The following is a 16,344-nucleotide window of genomic DNA, read 5'->3' as shown; positions in this document are numbered from 1 at the left end:
ACACTTATGAAAACAAATATAAATACATGAAACAGAAGATGTGTTCAACAGAAGCCCTAATGCCTTTAGGCATTTTCAGGTTATTTGAAACCAATGATGCAAAGGCATTTTTTTTTTAAGTCAAACGTTATGTATTTCCCACATGAGCATTTCTTTCATTTTAAAAGAGCCTAGGGCAAGCCCCGTATGTTAGACATTTACCAGCAAGGCAAAAAGTAGAAGTGTGACAATATTCTGACAATTCAGGCAAGCCCTCCACTTCTATTGAGGCTATAGAAAATACCACTGGGAAAGAGAATGATAAATGTAAACATGCTTTATTAATATAACAGTATGTAATTATCTATTTATGAATTTATATTACATCTTTGACTTAGTAAAGAAAATAAGATACCATTAATGATTCTAAAGTTTGACTGGAAGTAGTATATTGTTGTAAATTCACATTAATGCAACAGGAGAATTGAGCTCTTGTTTCTAAGTGTTTGAAGTAAAGTCCATGTGAAGTAGAATTTGAAGAAAGTATTCAAAGATATAGTACAAAATCCTCTAAAGTTGACATTGAAGATCAAAGTGGGAAGCTGATAGAAAAGGCCTTCAATCTGTATTTTCACAACATTATTTATACTTACATTTAGAGTTATGTTCATACAGTTGTAATCAAACATTTGGTAGACTTAATGCAGAGGCATTTTCTAACACTAGCTTTATCACTTTCATTTGTAAAGACTTAATATTCTTCTTTTTTTTTCTTTTTTAAGATTTATTTATTTTATGTATATGGTGTTATATCTGCATGCCAGAAGAGGGCATCAGATCCCATTATAGATGACTGTAAGTCACCATATGGTTGCTGGGAATTGAACTCAGGACCTCTGGAAGAGCTGCCAATGCTCTTAACTGCTGAGCCATCTCTCCAGCCCTTAATATTCTTAATATTTGGAGTCTGGTGTGTTGCCCTTCACATCTCAAAAGCAACGAGCGGTGACAAGTACCAGATGTTCCAATGAAATAGGTGTCAGTAAGAAAATGTCGCAAAATCAAACCATAGCAATTTCCATGGATTTGTTTGTATTTGATGCTATGATGGGAGGGTAAACTATGATTCTTTATTAATATGGTGAATGTGATCCTTTCCTCAATTGTATGAAATGTTTAGTCTTTCATTACTGGATCTCCTACTCAGTTCTGTTGTTTTTCTCAGATGAGTTGTATTCTGATAACTTATTTTCAGGTTTTCAACAGTATAGCCTTAGGATGAGCAAGAAAAAAATCATGTCAGGGACTATTTATTAATTTATATTAAAAATTATTAACTTCCCACTTCAAATATTTGAGGGATTTTTTGGTGATCATGCCACTTTAAGAGTGATTTCTGTCTGATTTTAGGGATACACAGAATATTTTCTACATAATGAAATTAGATTCTGAATATAGACAACAATTTTCTTGCCTAGATAAATTAAATCCCAGTCATCCTATTCTTTGAATGCTTTTTGAACCATTTAGGGAAAGAACAAAGAAGAATGGATGAAGGAAACTGTTCCTCAATCACTCAGTTTATTCTATTGGGAATTACTAATAACCCTGACATAGAAGTGGTTTTATTCATTGTATTTCTTCTCATCTATCTCATTATTCTTGTGACAAATATTGGAATGATTGTTTTGATCAGAATGGATCCCCAGCTTCACACACCAATGTACTTCTTTCTTAGCCACCTCTCTTTCTCTGACCTCTGCTATTCAACTGCAGTTGGACCAAAGATGCTGGTGGACCTAATGGACAAACACAAATCTATATCTTTCATTGGCTGTGCCTTGCAGTTTTTCTTCGCCTGTATCTTTATAGACGCTGAGTGCATGCTGTTGGCAGTGATGGCCTTTGATCGGTACAAGGCCATCAGCAATCCCCTTATGTATGTAGTAGACATGTCTAGTAGGGTTTGCTACCAACTCCTGGCTGGAGTTTACCTACTAGGAATAATAGATACTGTTATGCATACTATAATGACATTTGGATTATGTTTCTGTAGGTCAAATGAGATTAATCATTTCATCTGTGATATCCCTCCTATCTTGTTACTATCTTGCTCAGATACACAGGTCAATGAATTAGCAATGTTTATATTTTCTGGTTTTATTGAACTGAGCACCATTTCTGGACTTCTTGTCTCCTACTGTTACATCATCTCCTCTGTCATGAAGATCTGTTCTGATGAAGGGAGATTCAAAGCTTTCTCTACTTGTGCCTCTCACCTGACTGCAGTTGCAATTTTTCAGGGAACTCTTCTCTTTATGTATTTTCGGCCAAGTTCTTCCTACTCCCTAGATCAAGATAAAATGGTTTCACTGTTTTACACCCTGGTAATTCCTATGTTAAACCCTCTGATTTACAGCATGAGGAATAAGGATGTGAAAGAAGCCCTATACAAAGTGAGAAATAAAAGGTGGTTTAAATAATTGTATTATGTGTGTATATATGTCTAAGTTATAGTAGTAATTTGTACAAAATTATATTGCATGAATCATAGGAAAGTTGGGTCACTTAATTTAACTGATTAAAACACATATTTTCTCTTAATTTTAGAGATAAGATATTGTGGATATACTAATGATCCATGTTTCATTATTTCTCTTTAATTTGTATGTTGTACATGTTTGGAGAAATTTTCCTGATTATTTCAGTTGTAAAAATAATTATATTTAGCCTTTTATTCAATTTTAATCATATTAGGCTTTTTGAGTTTTATTGGTTAGCTTTTAATATTTTATTTCTTCATTTTGAAATACATAGGAACCTTTAGGTTGTTTCAAATTAATCTTTTATTCTAGTGGAAGATGTAGGCATTAACTATACCCGCAGAGCAATTGTAATTTTTAGGAAAGAATTAAATTTTATTTTATTCTGAACTACAAAGGATTTTGATCATAGTCTAGAGCAATGTGCAGGATAAAATGTTTCTTGGATGAAATTGAGGTCCCTTAAGTATAAAACATATATATATATATGAGGAGGAAAGGGATTTCATCATAAGGCTTGAAATTATATGGCTGTTTAGACATACCAGTGCAAATCAGTTGGAAAATAAAAGAATGTAACAAGACAAAATTAGGAAGAGCAATGAAAGGAGCCAAGGTTAGGCATGTGTATGTACAGGGATCCTCAGTTTTCTAATCTGTGATTTAGTGCAATGTTGTTCCTTTCCTTATTTGCTATTTTAAATATTTCATAATGATATTTTGTTATACAAAAATAATTTTCTCCTATTCTCTTTTCCTCATCAATTCTATTCTTAAAATTATACCATTAAATTGTTGTGAAAATCACTTTCTTTTAATAGTATCCCAAAATTGAGTATGAGCATTTTTTGCTGAAGTACTGATGAACATTTCTACTCTATAATAAATTTGTATTATCTTTTACAGATAAAACAGAAAATAATTACATAATGTGACAAAAACATAATACTTTGAGCAGATATTTGGCATTAATAAAGGAATATTAACTGCATTAACAACACATTAGATATACAGAAAGAACATCAATTTAACACATAATAGCTTGAGATGCTAGTGTAGTGGATCTACCAAAATGTAGGTATTATTTTCTTGAAAAAGAAAAGTAACAGAGGCAGGTGGATCTCTGTGAGTTCGAGGCCAGCCTGGTCTCCAAAGCGAGTTCCAGGAAAGGCACAAAGCTACACAGAGAAACCCTGTCTCGAAAAACCAAAAAAAAAAAAAAAAAAGAAAGAAAAAAAAAAATTTGCCGGGCGGTGGTGGTGCATGCCTTTAATCCCAGCACTCGGGAGGCAGAGCCAGGCGGATCTCTGTGAGTTCAAGGCCAGCCTGGGCTACCAAGTGAGCTCCAGGAAAGGCGAAAAGCTACACAGAGAAACCCTGTCTCGAAAAACCAAAAAAAAAAAAAAAAAAGAAAAAGAAAAGTAAATACACATGTATGTATTTTATTGAGTTCTTTAATTATTGTCCATCTCTTCTATAATAATTTTTCTGATGTTTACAGAATGAACAAGTTAATTTAAAATGCATAGATATCATCTCTATATTTGACATAACACATAGAACAAGGGTATATTATTAATTGTTCCCTTCAATTATAAATGTTAAGGAAATGGGGTTGATACAAATGTGAAGTGATCCAGTGTATAAGACTATTTCAAAATTCAACACATTGTGAATCTCCTTTTATTATGACCCATGGCAAAAAAAAAGTGGTAATTTAGGACTATATATCATTTGTAAATATCTATGCTAAATTTTGCTATTAATGAAATGCTTTAGGGTTTTCCACCAACATCCCATTTTCTATTAATTTGTAATGTATTAAAAGTGGTGACTTGTGAGCAAAGGTATGGTTTTTCTATACACTGAGCTTCTAATAATTGAAGCAATAATGTGAGGTTTTAGGTACTTTTGGAAAAGATAAATTCATAAGAACAGAATATTCAGGAATGAATTAGTGAATACTGGAGATATTTGTAGCTCATTATTCTAGGGGACACTAGTAAAATTAGATTGTCAGTGAAATGAAAATTTAGTTTTTTTCAAGAAGTAAGATCTGCCAGTGCCATTATGTGACATAACAAACTCATAACTGAGCTATGGCAATTGTATCTGATTGTATCTCTTCTCTCTCTCTCTCTCTCTCTCTCTCTCTCTCTCTCTCTCTCTCTCTCTCTCACACACACACACACACACACACACACACACACACACACACATATATATATATATATATATATATATATATATATATATTTTACAATACTATTCAGTTCTACATAATAGCCACAGACTCCCTTGTTCTCTCCCTTCCTTCCCCCCCCCCTTCCCCCCAGCCCATCCCCCATTCCCACCTCCTCCAGATCAAGGTCTCCCCCAAGGAAAGGGATTGACCTGATAGACTCAGTCCAGGCAGGTCCAGTCCCCTCCTCCCAGATTGAGCCAAGCGTCCCTGCATAAGTCCCAGGTTTCAAACAGCTAACTCATGCAACGAGCCCAGGACCTGGTACCACTGCCTAGATGCCTCCCAAACAGATCAAGCCAATCGACTGTCTCACCTATAGAGAGGGCCTGATCCAGTTGGGGGCCCCTCAGCCTTTGGTTCATAGTTCATGTGTTTCCATTCATTTGGTTATTTGTCCCTGTGCTTTATCCAACCTTGGTTTCAACAATTCTCGCTCATATAAACCCTCCTCTTTCTCACTAATCAGACTCCTGGCACTCCCCCCCCCCCGGGGGCCTAGCCGTGGATGTCTGCATCCAGATTCCTCAGTCCTTGGATGGGGTTTCTGACACTACTAATAGGGTGTTTGGCCATCCCATCACCAGAGTAGGTCAGTCCCAGCTGTCTCTGGACCATTGCCAGCAGTCTTTTGTGGAGGTATCTTTGTGGATTTTTGTGGGCCTCTTTAGCTCTTTGTTTCTTCCTTTTCTCATGTGGTCTTCATTTACCATGGTCTTCTATTCCTTGTTCTCCCTCTCTTTTCTTGATCCAGCTAGGATCTCCTGCTCTCTTTCCCTCGACCCTCGCCCTTCATTGCTCCCACTTCTCACTCTTCTCAATCCCCTTTTCCTCTCTATTTCTCATCACATTCCCTCTTTCTCCCCCTCTACTCTTCCATCCTGTCCCTTTCCCACACTTACTCATCTCTTCATATCTCTGTCTCCCACCCTGTCCATATCTCTTCTACATCATTCTCTCTTTCTCTCCCTTTCTCATCCTCTTTCTCACCACTTTTTCTGTCTCTGTCAATATCTCTGTCTCTTTGTCTCTCTCTCTATTTACCTCTGTGCCTGTTTTTTTCTCTTTCTACCTCTCTCTGTAATTCTCTCTCTTGCCCTCTTGCAATGAGGCTTTCATTTAGCTAAATATGGCTGCTGCCTTAAAATCATGTGATCATTATTTTCCCTGTTCATTTTGAGCATGGGAATAAAATATAATCCACTATGTAAAAATCTATAATTTTGGTACCAACTAGACTTTGATAATTTGTTTTATAATAAAAAATTTTACAAGACAGTAACATATGAAAAAGCATTGATAGAAATATATTAGTGCAAAAACAATGCAGGAGTAATAATGGCTTGCCAATAATGAACAGATTTCCCTCTCATATACTGTTTTATCATCTACACAGTTATTATAACTGTGGATACTTTTACCATAAATGCGTTAGACTAGACATGAAACAAGTTGGAGAAAGTTTAAAACCTTATCAAATGTCATAAAGTACAATCAACCTATTGAACCATTGATTGGGTTCAATATAATAGCACAAACTATTGATTGGGCTTTTCAATTTCCAAAACACATACTATTAAAAATACACCATTTTGGAACTCAAAACTGAAATAGAAGGTAGGATATGGCATATGACTCTTCTGCCCCAGGATCCAACATACATGTGGAATAGATTATTAGTATTGACTTTATTCCGGCATTAACTATGCAATTCAATACTTGTTTTCCATCAACTAATAGGATCTGAAATTATTCACTTCTTTCATATCAACCAATGGTTGTACACAAATAGCCTTTCTTGGGCTCTTTTCATGGTTCAAATTCTCAATTTTCTTTCATGACATCTTCATTCCTCATCTTCCACTGCTACACAACCTGCACCTTATCAATGGCCTCTCTTGGCTTCCCTTGTCTCTGTGATACCTTCATTCCCTCACAAACATTACCACCTTGGTCTTACACATGTCCAAGTTTGCTGCCAGCACAATGTTCAACCTTGGGAGTCTCTGCAACAAAGCTTGCATGTGCTGATTCTGTGGAAACACTTCCAAGAAGATTTTACCTCAGTGACCCTGGCTTCTTCTTAATCAAAGCTATTATTCAGCTCCAGATGACCAGCATCCATTGTTCTAGCAAAATAAAGGTTTTACTTCAGAGGTTCTGGCCTCATTTTAATCACATCCAATTATGTACCTCCAGCTGACCCATATCCTTCTCTGAGTTATATCCCAATGAGTCTCCATGACCCTCCCTATCCACGCCATTCCTCCAATACTGCAGATTTAACCCCACTCTCACATTCCATGCCTCTACCTCCCACAGGTTCCTCCTGTGCTGTATCTAATCTCCCCACTCAGCAAGCTCCAACCTCATATTCCTATCTTGCACTAGGAGGTGCATCCTTTTCTCTAGGACAATACTATATGTCTACCAGACTTCATTACTCCCAGGCAATTTCCAAACTTTAGGCTCAACCTGCCTCCATACCCTTTCTAGAGTCCCATGCTTCTCTGCCCATATCAGACTTAGAAGAAATCCACAAGTCCAGATTTCATCAAAAAATACCAGTGAGATGAGATGAGAAATCAAGTCGGTTTCTTCTCTTCAAAACTACCAGTACAATAGAAATATTTGTCACTGAGGGTAACCTTGATAAATCCCAGGATACAATATAAAAAATCTATCATAATCATCATCAAATAATTCATATCACTTTCAGAAAAAAGCAAAGAAACTGCTCAGTGAAATTAAGGAGAAAGAGCTTAAGGATAATAAAAAGCCCAAGAAACCACAAGTAAAAACTACATGGAAATGAGGAGACATATAGGACTTGGGAATGACATTCAGTAATTAAGTAGAGAGACCAAAGGAAACTCAAGCTGTAACAAAGATAGAATTGAAAATCCCAATAGCTCAACTAAAAAAAAATAATCAAATGATATCTTTATTAGTAGAATAGATGAAGTATACAGTAGAATATCAGGACCTGAAGATGAAGTAGTGAATCCAGACTAAATAAGCAAGAAATATGAAAAACAATCAAAAACCAGGAAAGAAACATGAAGAAATGTGATACACCATGAAGAATGAAAAATGAGGCCTCAAATTAAGAAAAAAAAAGCAGGAGGGGGATATATGGAATGATATGGATGGGTAAATAAAATGGACAAATGATGCAATTATAAATTCTGAAAAGTACATGATTCAGTGAATGTCAGAAGAAAATTATAACATTAAAAATAATCATATCAGATTATCATCAGACATCTCACCAGAAACCCTAAAAGTAAAAAAATGTATAATGTTATATTTCAAAGACCACAACATAAAACCATATACACTGAAACTGATAGAAGACAAAGTGGAGAACAGCCTTGACCACATTGGCACAGAAGACAGCTTCCTGAACAGAACACAGATAGCACTGGAACTAAGATCAACAATTACTAAATGGGACTTCATGAAACTGAAAAGTTTCTGTAAAGGAAAGGACACTTTGAGTTGGACAAAGAACAATTTGTAGAATAGGAAAAGATCTTTATCAACCCTACATCTGACAGAAGGCAAATATCCAAAATATATAAAGAGCTCAAGAAACTAGACATTAAAAAAGACAAATATTCCAATGAGATTAGGCACAAACCCACATATCAAGGTTGGCCAAGGCAACTCAGTAGTAAGCAAAAAGTTCACAATCATAGACAAAAGCATCAGAGTTAGCCTTTATCCCAGTGGTAGGTGTCCCTCCAGAACACGAAGCCATACAACCATAACATACATGCAGATTATTGGAGAAATTATTTTGGCCACTCCACGTAGTTAAAAGGATATTTATTTAATGGCGAAACTCACAAATTAAGTAATGGGTAGGTCGCAGGGTCTGGGGAAGGTGTAATGCAGTCCAACGGTGTTCTCCGGAGCTCTACACAGTCAATCTGCACTGGTCAGCGTCCCGGCACAAGAGAGCGCCCAGAGCGAGCGCTGGCCCATCCAGCTCTCGGGTCCCCAGGCGCCTCCCCTCGCCCCGCCTCGTAGGCGTGACAGTTGCCAGAGTCTCAATGGGGGTTGGAACTTCCAGAACCAAGTTGGAATGGCTACCCACTACATCTCCCCCTTTTTGTCTAAATAAGAAGGTTCTAAACTAATACAAGACTATATACAAAGGAATGGTTATCAAATATTGTCCAGAAATAATGAGAGATAATGACCTAGATAAGATGTAACTACAACCAATGCAAACAATATCAAGCAAGAAACACATACTAAAATCCAGAGAAGTATAGAGCATAGGTAAACAGCATATTATAAAGATCATTCAAAGGTGTCCTATCCTAAAGAACCTGAACCTAATACTTAATAAGTTCTATCTAAGATATTATATATACTAAGTTGTAACTATAACTGCTAGTCTTCAATCCCATCAAAGACCTGAGAAGGAATATAACGGTACCTGAGAAATGGAAGACGGATGCAAGCAACTTTCGGGAATCTTGCAAGAGTAGACCAAGACAGCTGGCAGCCTGGACAGTCACCTAATGTTTCTCAGCATTGTTGGTGCATTCAAATTGGCTACAGGCCTAGAGTATCTGACAGACCATTTTCAGAAGCAGGATTTCTGAAAGACCATCTTACCCTGTCTTGGCAGAGTACAGTGGTCGCTTTCCTTGTGTCCCGCTTGTCCAGAAAGGAGAGCATTGCATTTGTACTGTCAGCCATCAAGGCAAGGGCAGTTCTTTGCCCAGTAGGCCATTTTGTGCCAAAAGACAAACTTCCAAATGGAAATGTCTTAGAAGCCCAACATTCTCTCGGGATCAATTGGTGCAGCCAGGAGCAATTGTGTCTCACGTCAACAGAATTCTAAGTTATTTAAATGCCATATTCTCCAGGTCTATGAAGTGTTTGAAGATTACCTGCCCATCTAACCTATGTATCTGTAAATCTGGATAACCTAACTAACGTAACTATAGAGATGACATAGGCGACTATAAATCTATAAATCTTATCTATCAAAATAACCTAAAGACTAAGGCTTCACGTAAATAAGGTAAACAGTCTATAAGCAAATGTATGGTGAAGAACGATGACTTCAAAATTGTGACAATACACAAGATATTTATAACAGAGGTAGGAATATATAGTGCGATATGCAATATGACAATAATATTAAATATATATCAATATACCGAATATCCTAAACAGAAGTAGAACATATATAAAGTATGACAGATATAAATTTACATTTGTATCAATATAAAAATGTTTCAAATAAGAGTAGAAATATATGTACATTATAACAAATATAGTTCTGTATTTGTATCAATATACAAATTATCTTAAACAGGAGTATAAAAATAGTCTACATTTGTATCAACATATAAGATTCTATAACAGTACAAATTACAGTGCAAATTATCTAAGGTTGCTATTTTACTAAGTTTGTTTACTAGTATATACAATGATTTACCATCATATCTTATACCTATCCGTTCCATTTCTTCTCCCCCACCCCTTCTTTTTTTTTTTTTTTTTTTTTTTTTTTTTACAATCCTGAGTTAATATTTTCTTCCACCCCCAACCCTATAACCGTCATCCATAACCCTGAGAATTATGAAACCTAAGGGAGAAGGGGCGTCGTTTTCTTAGAATTGCTTCCTGTCGTTTAGGGGGTGATGTTATCTCTGTTGGGTACTGTGAGAAAGCTCAGATAGTTAAATCTCAGTTAGACTAACTGTAGGTTCTGCAGCAAGTTTTAGAGTAATGGGTAAGATTGTCTGAAATTCTGGCAAGAAGTGTAGTATGATGATGATTACCATGGCATCATTCTGGATTGGGTAGAGTTGTTGTTGTTGGGGCCCCATCTTCCTTCTGGTGACTTCTGAGATTGCTATTGGAAAAACTTATTTGTTATCAAAAATGGGAGGTTTGGATTTAAAGAGGACATAGCATGTAAGAAAGGATTCTGAGAAATCAAGAGTAAGCATGGAGAGAATTAGAATTTAGAAGACAATGATCCCTTTTTATTGGTTTCCTTCTGTCTCACACCAGAGGGCTCTTCTGATATGGGACTGAAGAATCTCTTAAACTTTTCTTTTAGCAATATGCTTGGGTTTAGAGAAGGAGTGAGCCAATTCCATCTCCAAAGCCAGCTTGGCTATAATTGAATTGGAACCACAACTTTTCTAGATTGATAGAGAGAAAGATGTTAGACAGTGAGATTTTACCATGTGTAGATTGGTACCAATAGATTCTTCCTTTCTGCTGTAAACATCCGGATATCCAAGGCCTTATGAGTTTTGAAAGATGGGTATTTCCATTATCCTGTAAAGACAAAAACAGAACCCTACCCCACCCTTTGATTGTTAAATTTTTCTTACAACTTGTAGAGATGTCACATTGGTGGATGATCTTTTACTTCTCTTCATCAAGGGGTTTTTCCTGTTCGAATCGAATTTTTATTAATTTTGTTGGTATCCATAGCTTTTCTTCTCCTGCAGAAACAAAGGCAAAACCCCTTCCCCAACGTAGAACATATCCAGGTTTCCATTCTGAGGTCAGCACATCCTTAAAATAAACTGGTTGGTTTAGCTCAGGAGTTTTGTCTGTTGTCCAATGTCTCTCCGCAGCTGTTGTTCCTTTCTCATTAGCATTGAGAAAATTCAAGGTTAATAAAGCACTATGCAGTCTATTTCTAGGAGTCATTGTTACCTGTTGCTGTTTATTTAGCATATCCTTTAAAGTTCGATTGGATCTCTCTATGACTGCTTGGCCTGTGGGATTGTGTGGTATACCTGTAACATGCTTTATATTATAATAAGCAAAGAACTGTCTCATTTTATTGGAGACATATGCCGGGGCATTGTCTGTCTTAATTTGTACAGGTATTCCCATGATGGCCATAACTTCTAATAGGTGTGTAATCACAGAATCAGCCTTTTCAGAACTCATAGGAGTTGCCCATTGAAATCCTGAATAGGTGTCAATGGTATGATGTACATACTTTAATCTTCCAAATTCTGCAAAATGAAACACATCCATCTGCCAAATTTCATTTCTTTGTATACCTTTTGGATTACTCCCTGCAGGTAATGGAGTTTGGTTATAGATGGAACAAGTAGGACATTTTTTCACAATATCCCTAGCCTGTTGCCAAGTGATGGAGAAATCCTTCTTCAAACCTTTGCTATTTATATGGTGTTTCTTATGATATTCTGAAGCTTCTAGCACATTACCTATTAGTAACTGATCAATCTCATCATTACCTTGTGCTAAAGGTCCTGGCAGACCTGTATGGGATCTGATATGTGTTATATATATAGGATGTTCCCTTTTTCTGATGATTTCCTGCAATTGTATGAATAATGAAGTTAATTCTGTATTATCAGGAATAAATTCAGCAGTTTCAATATGTAAAACAACTCTCTCTGCATATTGAGAGTCAGTGACTATATTGAGGGGTTCTGTGAAGTCCATCAGTACCATAAGAATGGCATACAGTTCTGCCTTTTGTACAGAGCTATATGGACTTTGCACCACTTTACTTAAGTCTCCTGATTTATATCCTGCTTTCCCTGATTTATTTGCATCAGTATAGAATGTGAGGACTCCAGAAATTGGCTTTTGTCGTACAATGTGAGGAAGGACCCATTCAGTCTTCTTTATGAATTCTATTCTCTTGCTTTTGGGATAGTGGTTGTTAATCTCTCCCAAAAAGTTACTGCAGGCTCTCTGCCAGTATTCATTATCTTTCCATAGTGATGAAATTTCCTCATTAGTTAATGGTACTACAATTTCTGCTGGGTCCATTCCTGTCAACTGGCGAAGTCTTAATTTACCCTTTTGAATCAAATCAGAGATCTTTTCTATATAAGTCTTTAATTTCTTATTTGGTTTACGTGGTAGGAATATCCATTCCAATATAATATCTTCCCTCTGCATCAAAATACCTGTTGGGGAATGTCTGGAGGGGAATATGACAAGAATGCATTTAAGTTCTGGATCCACACGATCCACATGTGCTTCTCGAATTGTCTTTTCTACTAGAGCCAATTCCTTCTCAGCTTCGGCTGATAATTCTCTTGGACTATTTAATTCTTTGTCCCCTTCTAGAGTATTAGCCAAATTTTGTAGTCCATCTTTGGGTATTCCCATGATACCTAGTAAGTTGGAAATGCTTCCTAATAACTTTTGAAAATCATTAAGAGTCTTCAATCTATCTCTTCTTAGTTGTACCTTTTGGGGTCTAATTTTTTGTAGCTCTATCTTATATCCTAAGTAATTAATAGAATCTCCTCTTTGTATTTTTTCAGGAGCAATTTGCAGTCCCCAGCGAGGCAAAACCTTTTTTACTTCTTCAAACATGCTTTCCAATGTATCTAACTTTTTATCAGCTAATAGGATATCATCCATATAGTGATAAATTATGGATTGTGGAAACTTTACACGAATTATCTCTAATGGTTTCTGCACAAAGTATTGACACAAAGTAGGACTGTTTAACATTCCCTGTGGGAGGACCTTCCATTGATATCTCTTGACTGGCTGAGAATTATTATAATTAGGTACTGTGAAGGCAAATTTTTCTCTATCATTTTCCTGTAAGGGTATGGTAAAGAAACAGTCTTTTAAGTCAATAACTATTATAGGCCATTCTTTTGGTAGCATAGAGGGCAAGGGCATCCCAGTCTGTAGGGAGCCCATTGGCTGAATTACTTTATTAATAGCTCTCAGATCTGTCAACATTCTCCAATTACCAGATTTTTTTTTATAACAAATACAGGAGAATTCCAAGGACTGGTAGATTCTTCAATGTGTTGAGCATTTAACTGCTCTTGAACCAGCTGTTCTAAAGCTTGTAGCTTCTCTTTTGTCAAAGGCCATTGTCCAACCCAGACAGGTTTATTAGTTAGCCATTTTAAAGGTAAGGCAGTTGGTACTTCTGAGAGTTCAACAACAGTCGTGCTCTGTTTGTGAACAGCCTGAATGGTTGGTGACTGATTTTTATAGCATGTTATGATATTATTCCTAGAAACATGCATTGGTCTGTATTCCTTTTCTGAAAGTGTAGGAATTTTAATCTGGGTATTCCACTGTTGTAACAGATCTCGGCCCCAAAGATTTACTGCTACATTTGCTACATAAGGCTTCAGCCTTCCTCTCTGTCCTTCTGGCCCTATGCATTCAACCCATCTCAAACTCTGTTTTATCTGAGATAGGGTGCCAATCCCTAACAGTTGGACATCTACCTCTTGAAGAGGCCAATTTGGATGCCATGATTTTGGTGTAATTATAGTCACATCTGCACCTGTGTCCACCAGGCCCTCCAGAACCAGGCCATTAATTCGAATTCTAAGCTTTGGTCTTTGTTCATTTATGGAAGTCTGCCAAAATATTTGTTTTATAGTGTTCTTTGTAAACTGTGATCCAGCTATCAAAGCTGTTTTATCATCCATTGCAGTATCAGTTTTTACATTAGGCATTGGTTTATTCAGTTGTCCTGGAGAGGAATTTCTTCCACAGTGGCAGGGAATGTTCGTACTACGTTTGGTTTGGGGGCCTGCAAGAGGCCCCCTGAGGAGTTTCCCGCCAGTAAAGGGTTGCCTTGTATATCTATTTTTGATCTGCACTCACTGGTCCAATGTCGGCCTTTGCCACATCTTCTACATAATCCAGGAGGTGGTTGGGGTCTCCTGTTTAGGCTATTCCTAGAAGGAGTATTGCTTCTAGGAGTACCCCATGTACAGTTTTTACTTATATGACCTGGTGTACCACACTTAAAACATTTGGTAACACGGGGCCTTCTTTCACCTCTGGGATTTGTCTCTCCTATCCAAGCCTCATTACTGTAGTTAAGAGACTGAACACCATTAGTATATTGAATCCATTCTTCCAAAGGAGCTGATCTGATCTTTAATGGTGTAAGTATTCTTCTGCATTCTGCATTAGCATTGTCGAATGCCAAGGACTCAGTTAATACTTTTCTTAATTCTTTGTCTGACACAGCTCTTGTTATAGCTCTGTTCAGTCTTTGTAAAAAATCAGTGAAGGGTTCCTGCGGTCCCTGAAATATCTTTGTGTATACCTCAGTTGGTTTTCCAGGTTCTGGAATTTTTTCCCAAGCATTTAGAGCTGCTGTACAGCATAGGGATATTGTATGCTCATCATAAGTGGCTTGTACATTCCTGTCAGCGAAACATCCCTCACCAAGTATTTGATCTTGGGAGATCACAAAACCTCTGATTTTACCTTGTTGTTCTAAATTTTTTGCCTCTTCTCTCAACCAGCTTTTCCACTGTAACTGCTGACTATATTCTAGAACAGCTGAAATTAACTGATGCCAGTCATCTGGAATGATTCTATGTGAGGTAGACCACGAATTTAACATCTGTTTTACATATGTGGATTGTATCCCATACGTAACTACTGCTTCCTTTATATTTTTAAAGTCCCTTGTTGAAATTGGTTGTAATGTATATGTCATATATGGCTCGGGTGTGTGTCATCTGCTGGCTTCTCATGGACAATAACAGGATAAGCCATTGTATGAGAGCCATTTGGAGATGTTACAACCTCTATGGTCTTGACCTTCTGCTTATTAGTTCCCTTGTCATGTTTACTGAGAGTTTCTTCTAGGGCTTGCAAACGAGCACCTAGGGTCTGTTCTAGGGAGTGAACCTCCTCTCTTGTAAGGGACTCCATATTTCTCATGGAATCATAGAAGTTTTTATGTTCCTCAGAAACACATGATTCCATGGACCTTATCCTATCAATTAACGATAATCTTTCTTCCTTATATACTGTCTGAGTAGCCACAACTTCACTCTGGAGAGTTAGTGTTCTATCCATTAAATATTCATATTTATTATCAATAAAATCAATTTTGGGTACAAGCCTGTTTTGTACATCCTGATTAGCAGATTCTAGAGAGAGAATCTTTTTCTCTAAGCCTTCATTGCTATCTTTGAAAGCAGATTCCAGAGAGAGAATCTTTTTCTCTAAGCCTTCATTGCTATCTTTGAAAGCAGATTCCAGAGAGAGAATCTTTTTCTCTAAGCCTTCATTGCTATCTTTGAAAGCAGATTCCAGAGAGAGAATCTTTTTCTCTAAGCCTTCATTGCTATCTTTGAAAGCAGATTCCAGAGAGAGAATCTTTTTCTCTAAGCCTTCATTGCTATCTTTGAAAGCAGATTCCAGAGAGAGAATCTTTTTCTCTAAGCCTTCATTGCTATCTTTTAAAGCCTGTATCAGTCCCAATAATGACTCATCTTTGTTCTTAAACCAGTGTTTGAACACTGTGTGCATTATTATGATGAATGCCAAAATGGTATAGCCCAGATATGCCTTAGGAATGTCGTATATTTCCAGGAAGATGTCATTCATCATACAGGCAAAAAGGTTTTTAAATTCTTGTGAGGTAATGTTGTCGGCCATATTACACGAATTACTCAAAATTTGTTAGTCAATTTTAAGGTGTAAAATTATCAAGTACCTTTACTTGAAACAATATGCTTACCTTTCGTGTAGTAGCCCTTTTCAGCCAGCAGGTGGCGTTGGTACAGCTCCGAAACAGGGCCTGCTGGCGAT

At 36.9% G+C, this 16,344-nt stretch overlaps 1 protein-coding gene across 1 annotated transcript; it reads left to right on the top strand.

The window, feature by feature from the left end:
- Positions 1 to 1,496: 1,496 nt before the first annotated feature.
- Positions 1,497 to 2,501, top strand: LOC114687348 (olfactory receptor-like protein OLF2). Its single transcript, XM_028862011.1, has one exon. It carries the CDS (start codon positions 1,527 to 1,529, stop codon positions 2,460 to 2,462), a length of 936 nt encoding a protein of 311 aa, XP_028717844.1. The 5' UTR covers positions 1,497 to 1,526; the 3' UTR covers positions 2,463 to 2,501.
- The last annotated feature ends 13,843 nt before the right edge of the window (positions 2,502 to 16,344 follow it).

This window comes from Peromyscus leucopus, chromosome 4 (assembly GCF_004664715.2).
Source record: "Peromyscus leucopus breed LL Stock chromosome 4, UCI_PerLeu_2.1, whole genome shotgun sequence".
Classification (NCBI taxonomy): Eukaryota; Metazoa; Chordata; class Mammalia; order Rodentia; family Cricetidae; genus Peromyscus; species Peromyscus leucopus.
This window is presented reverse-complemented; position numbering and strand designations above follow the sequence as displayed.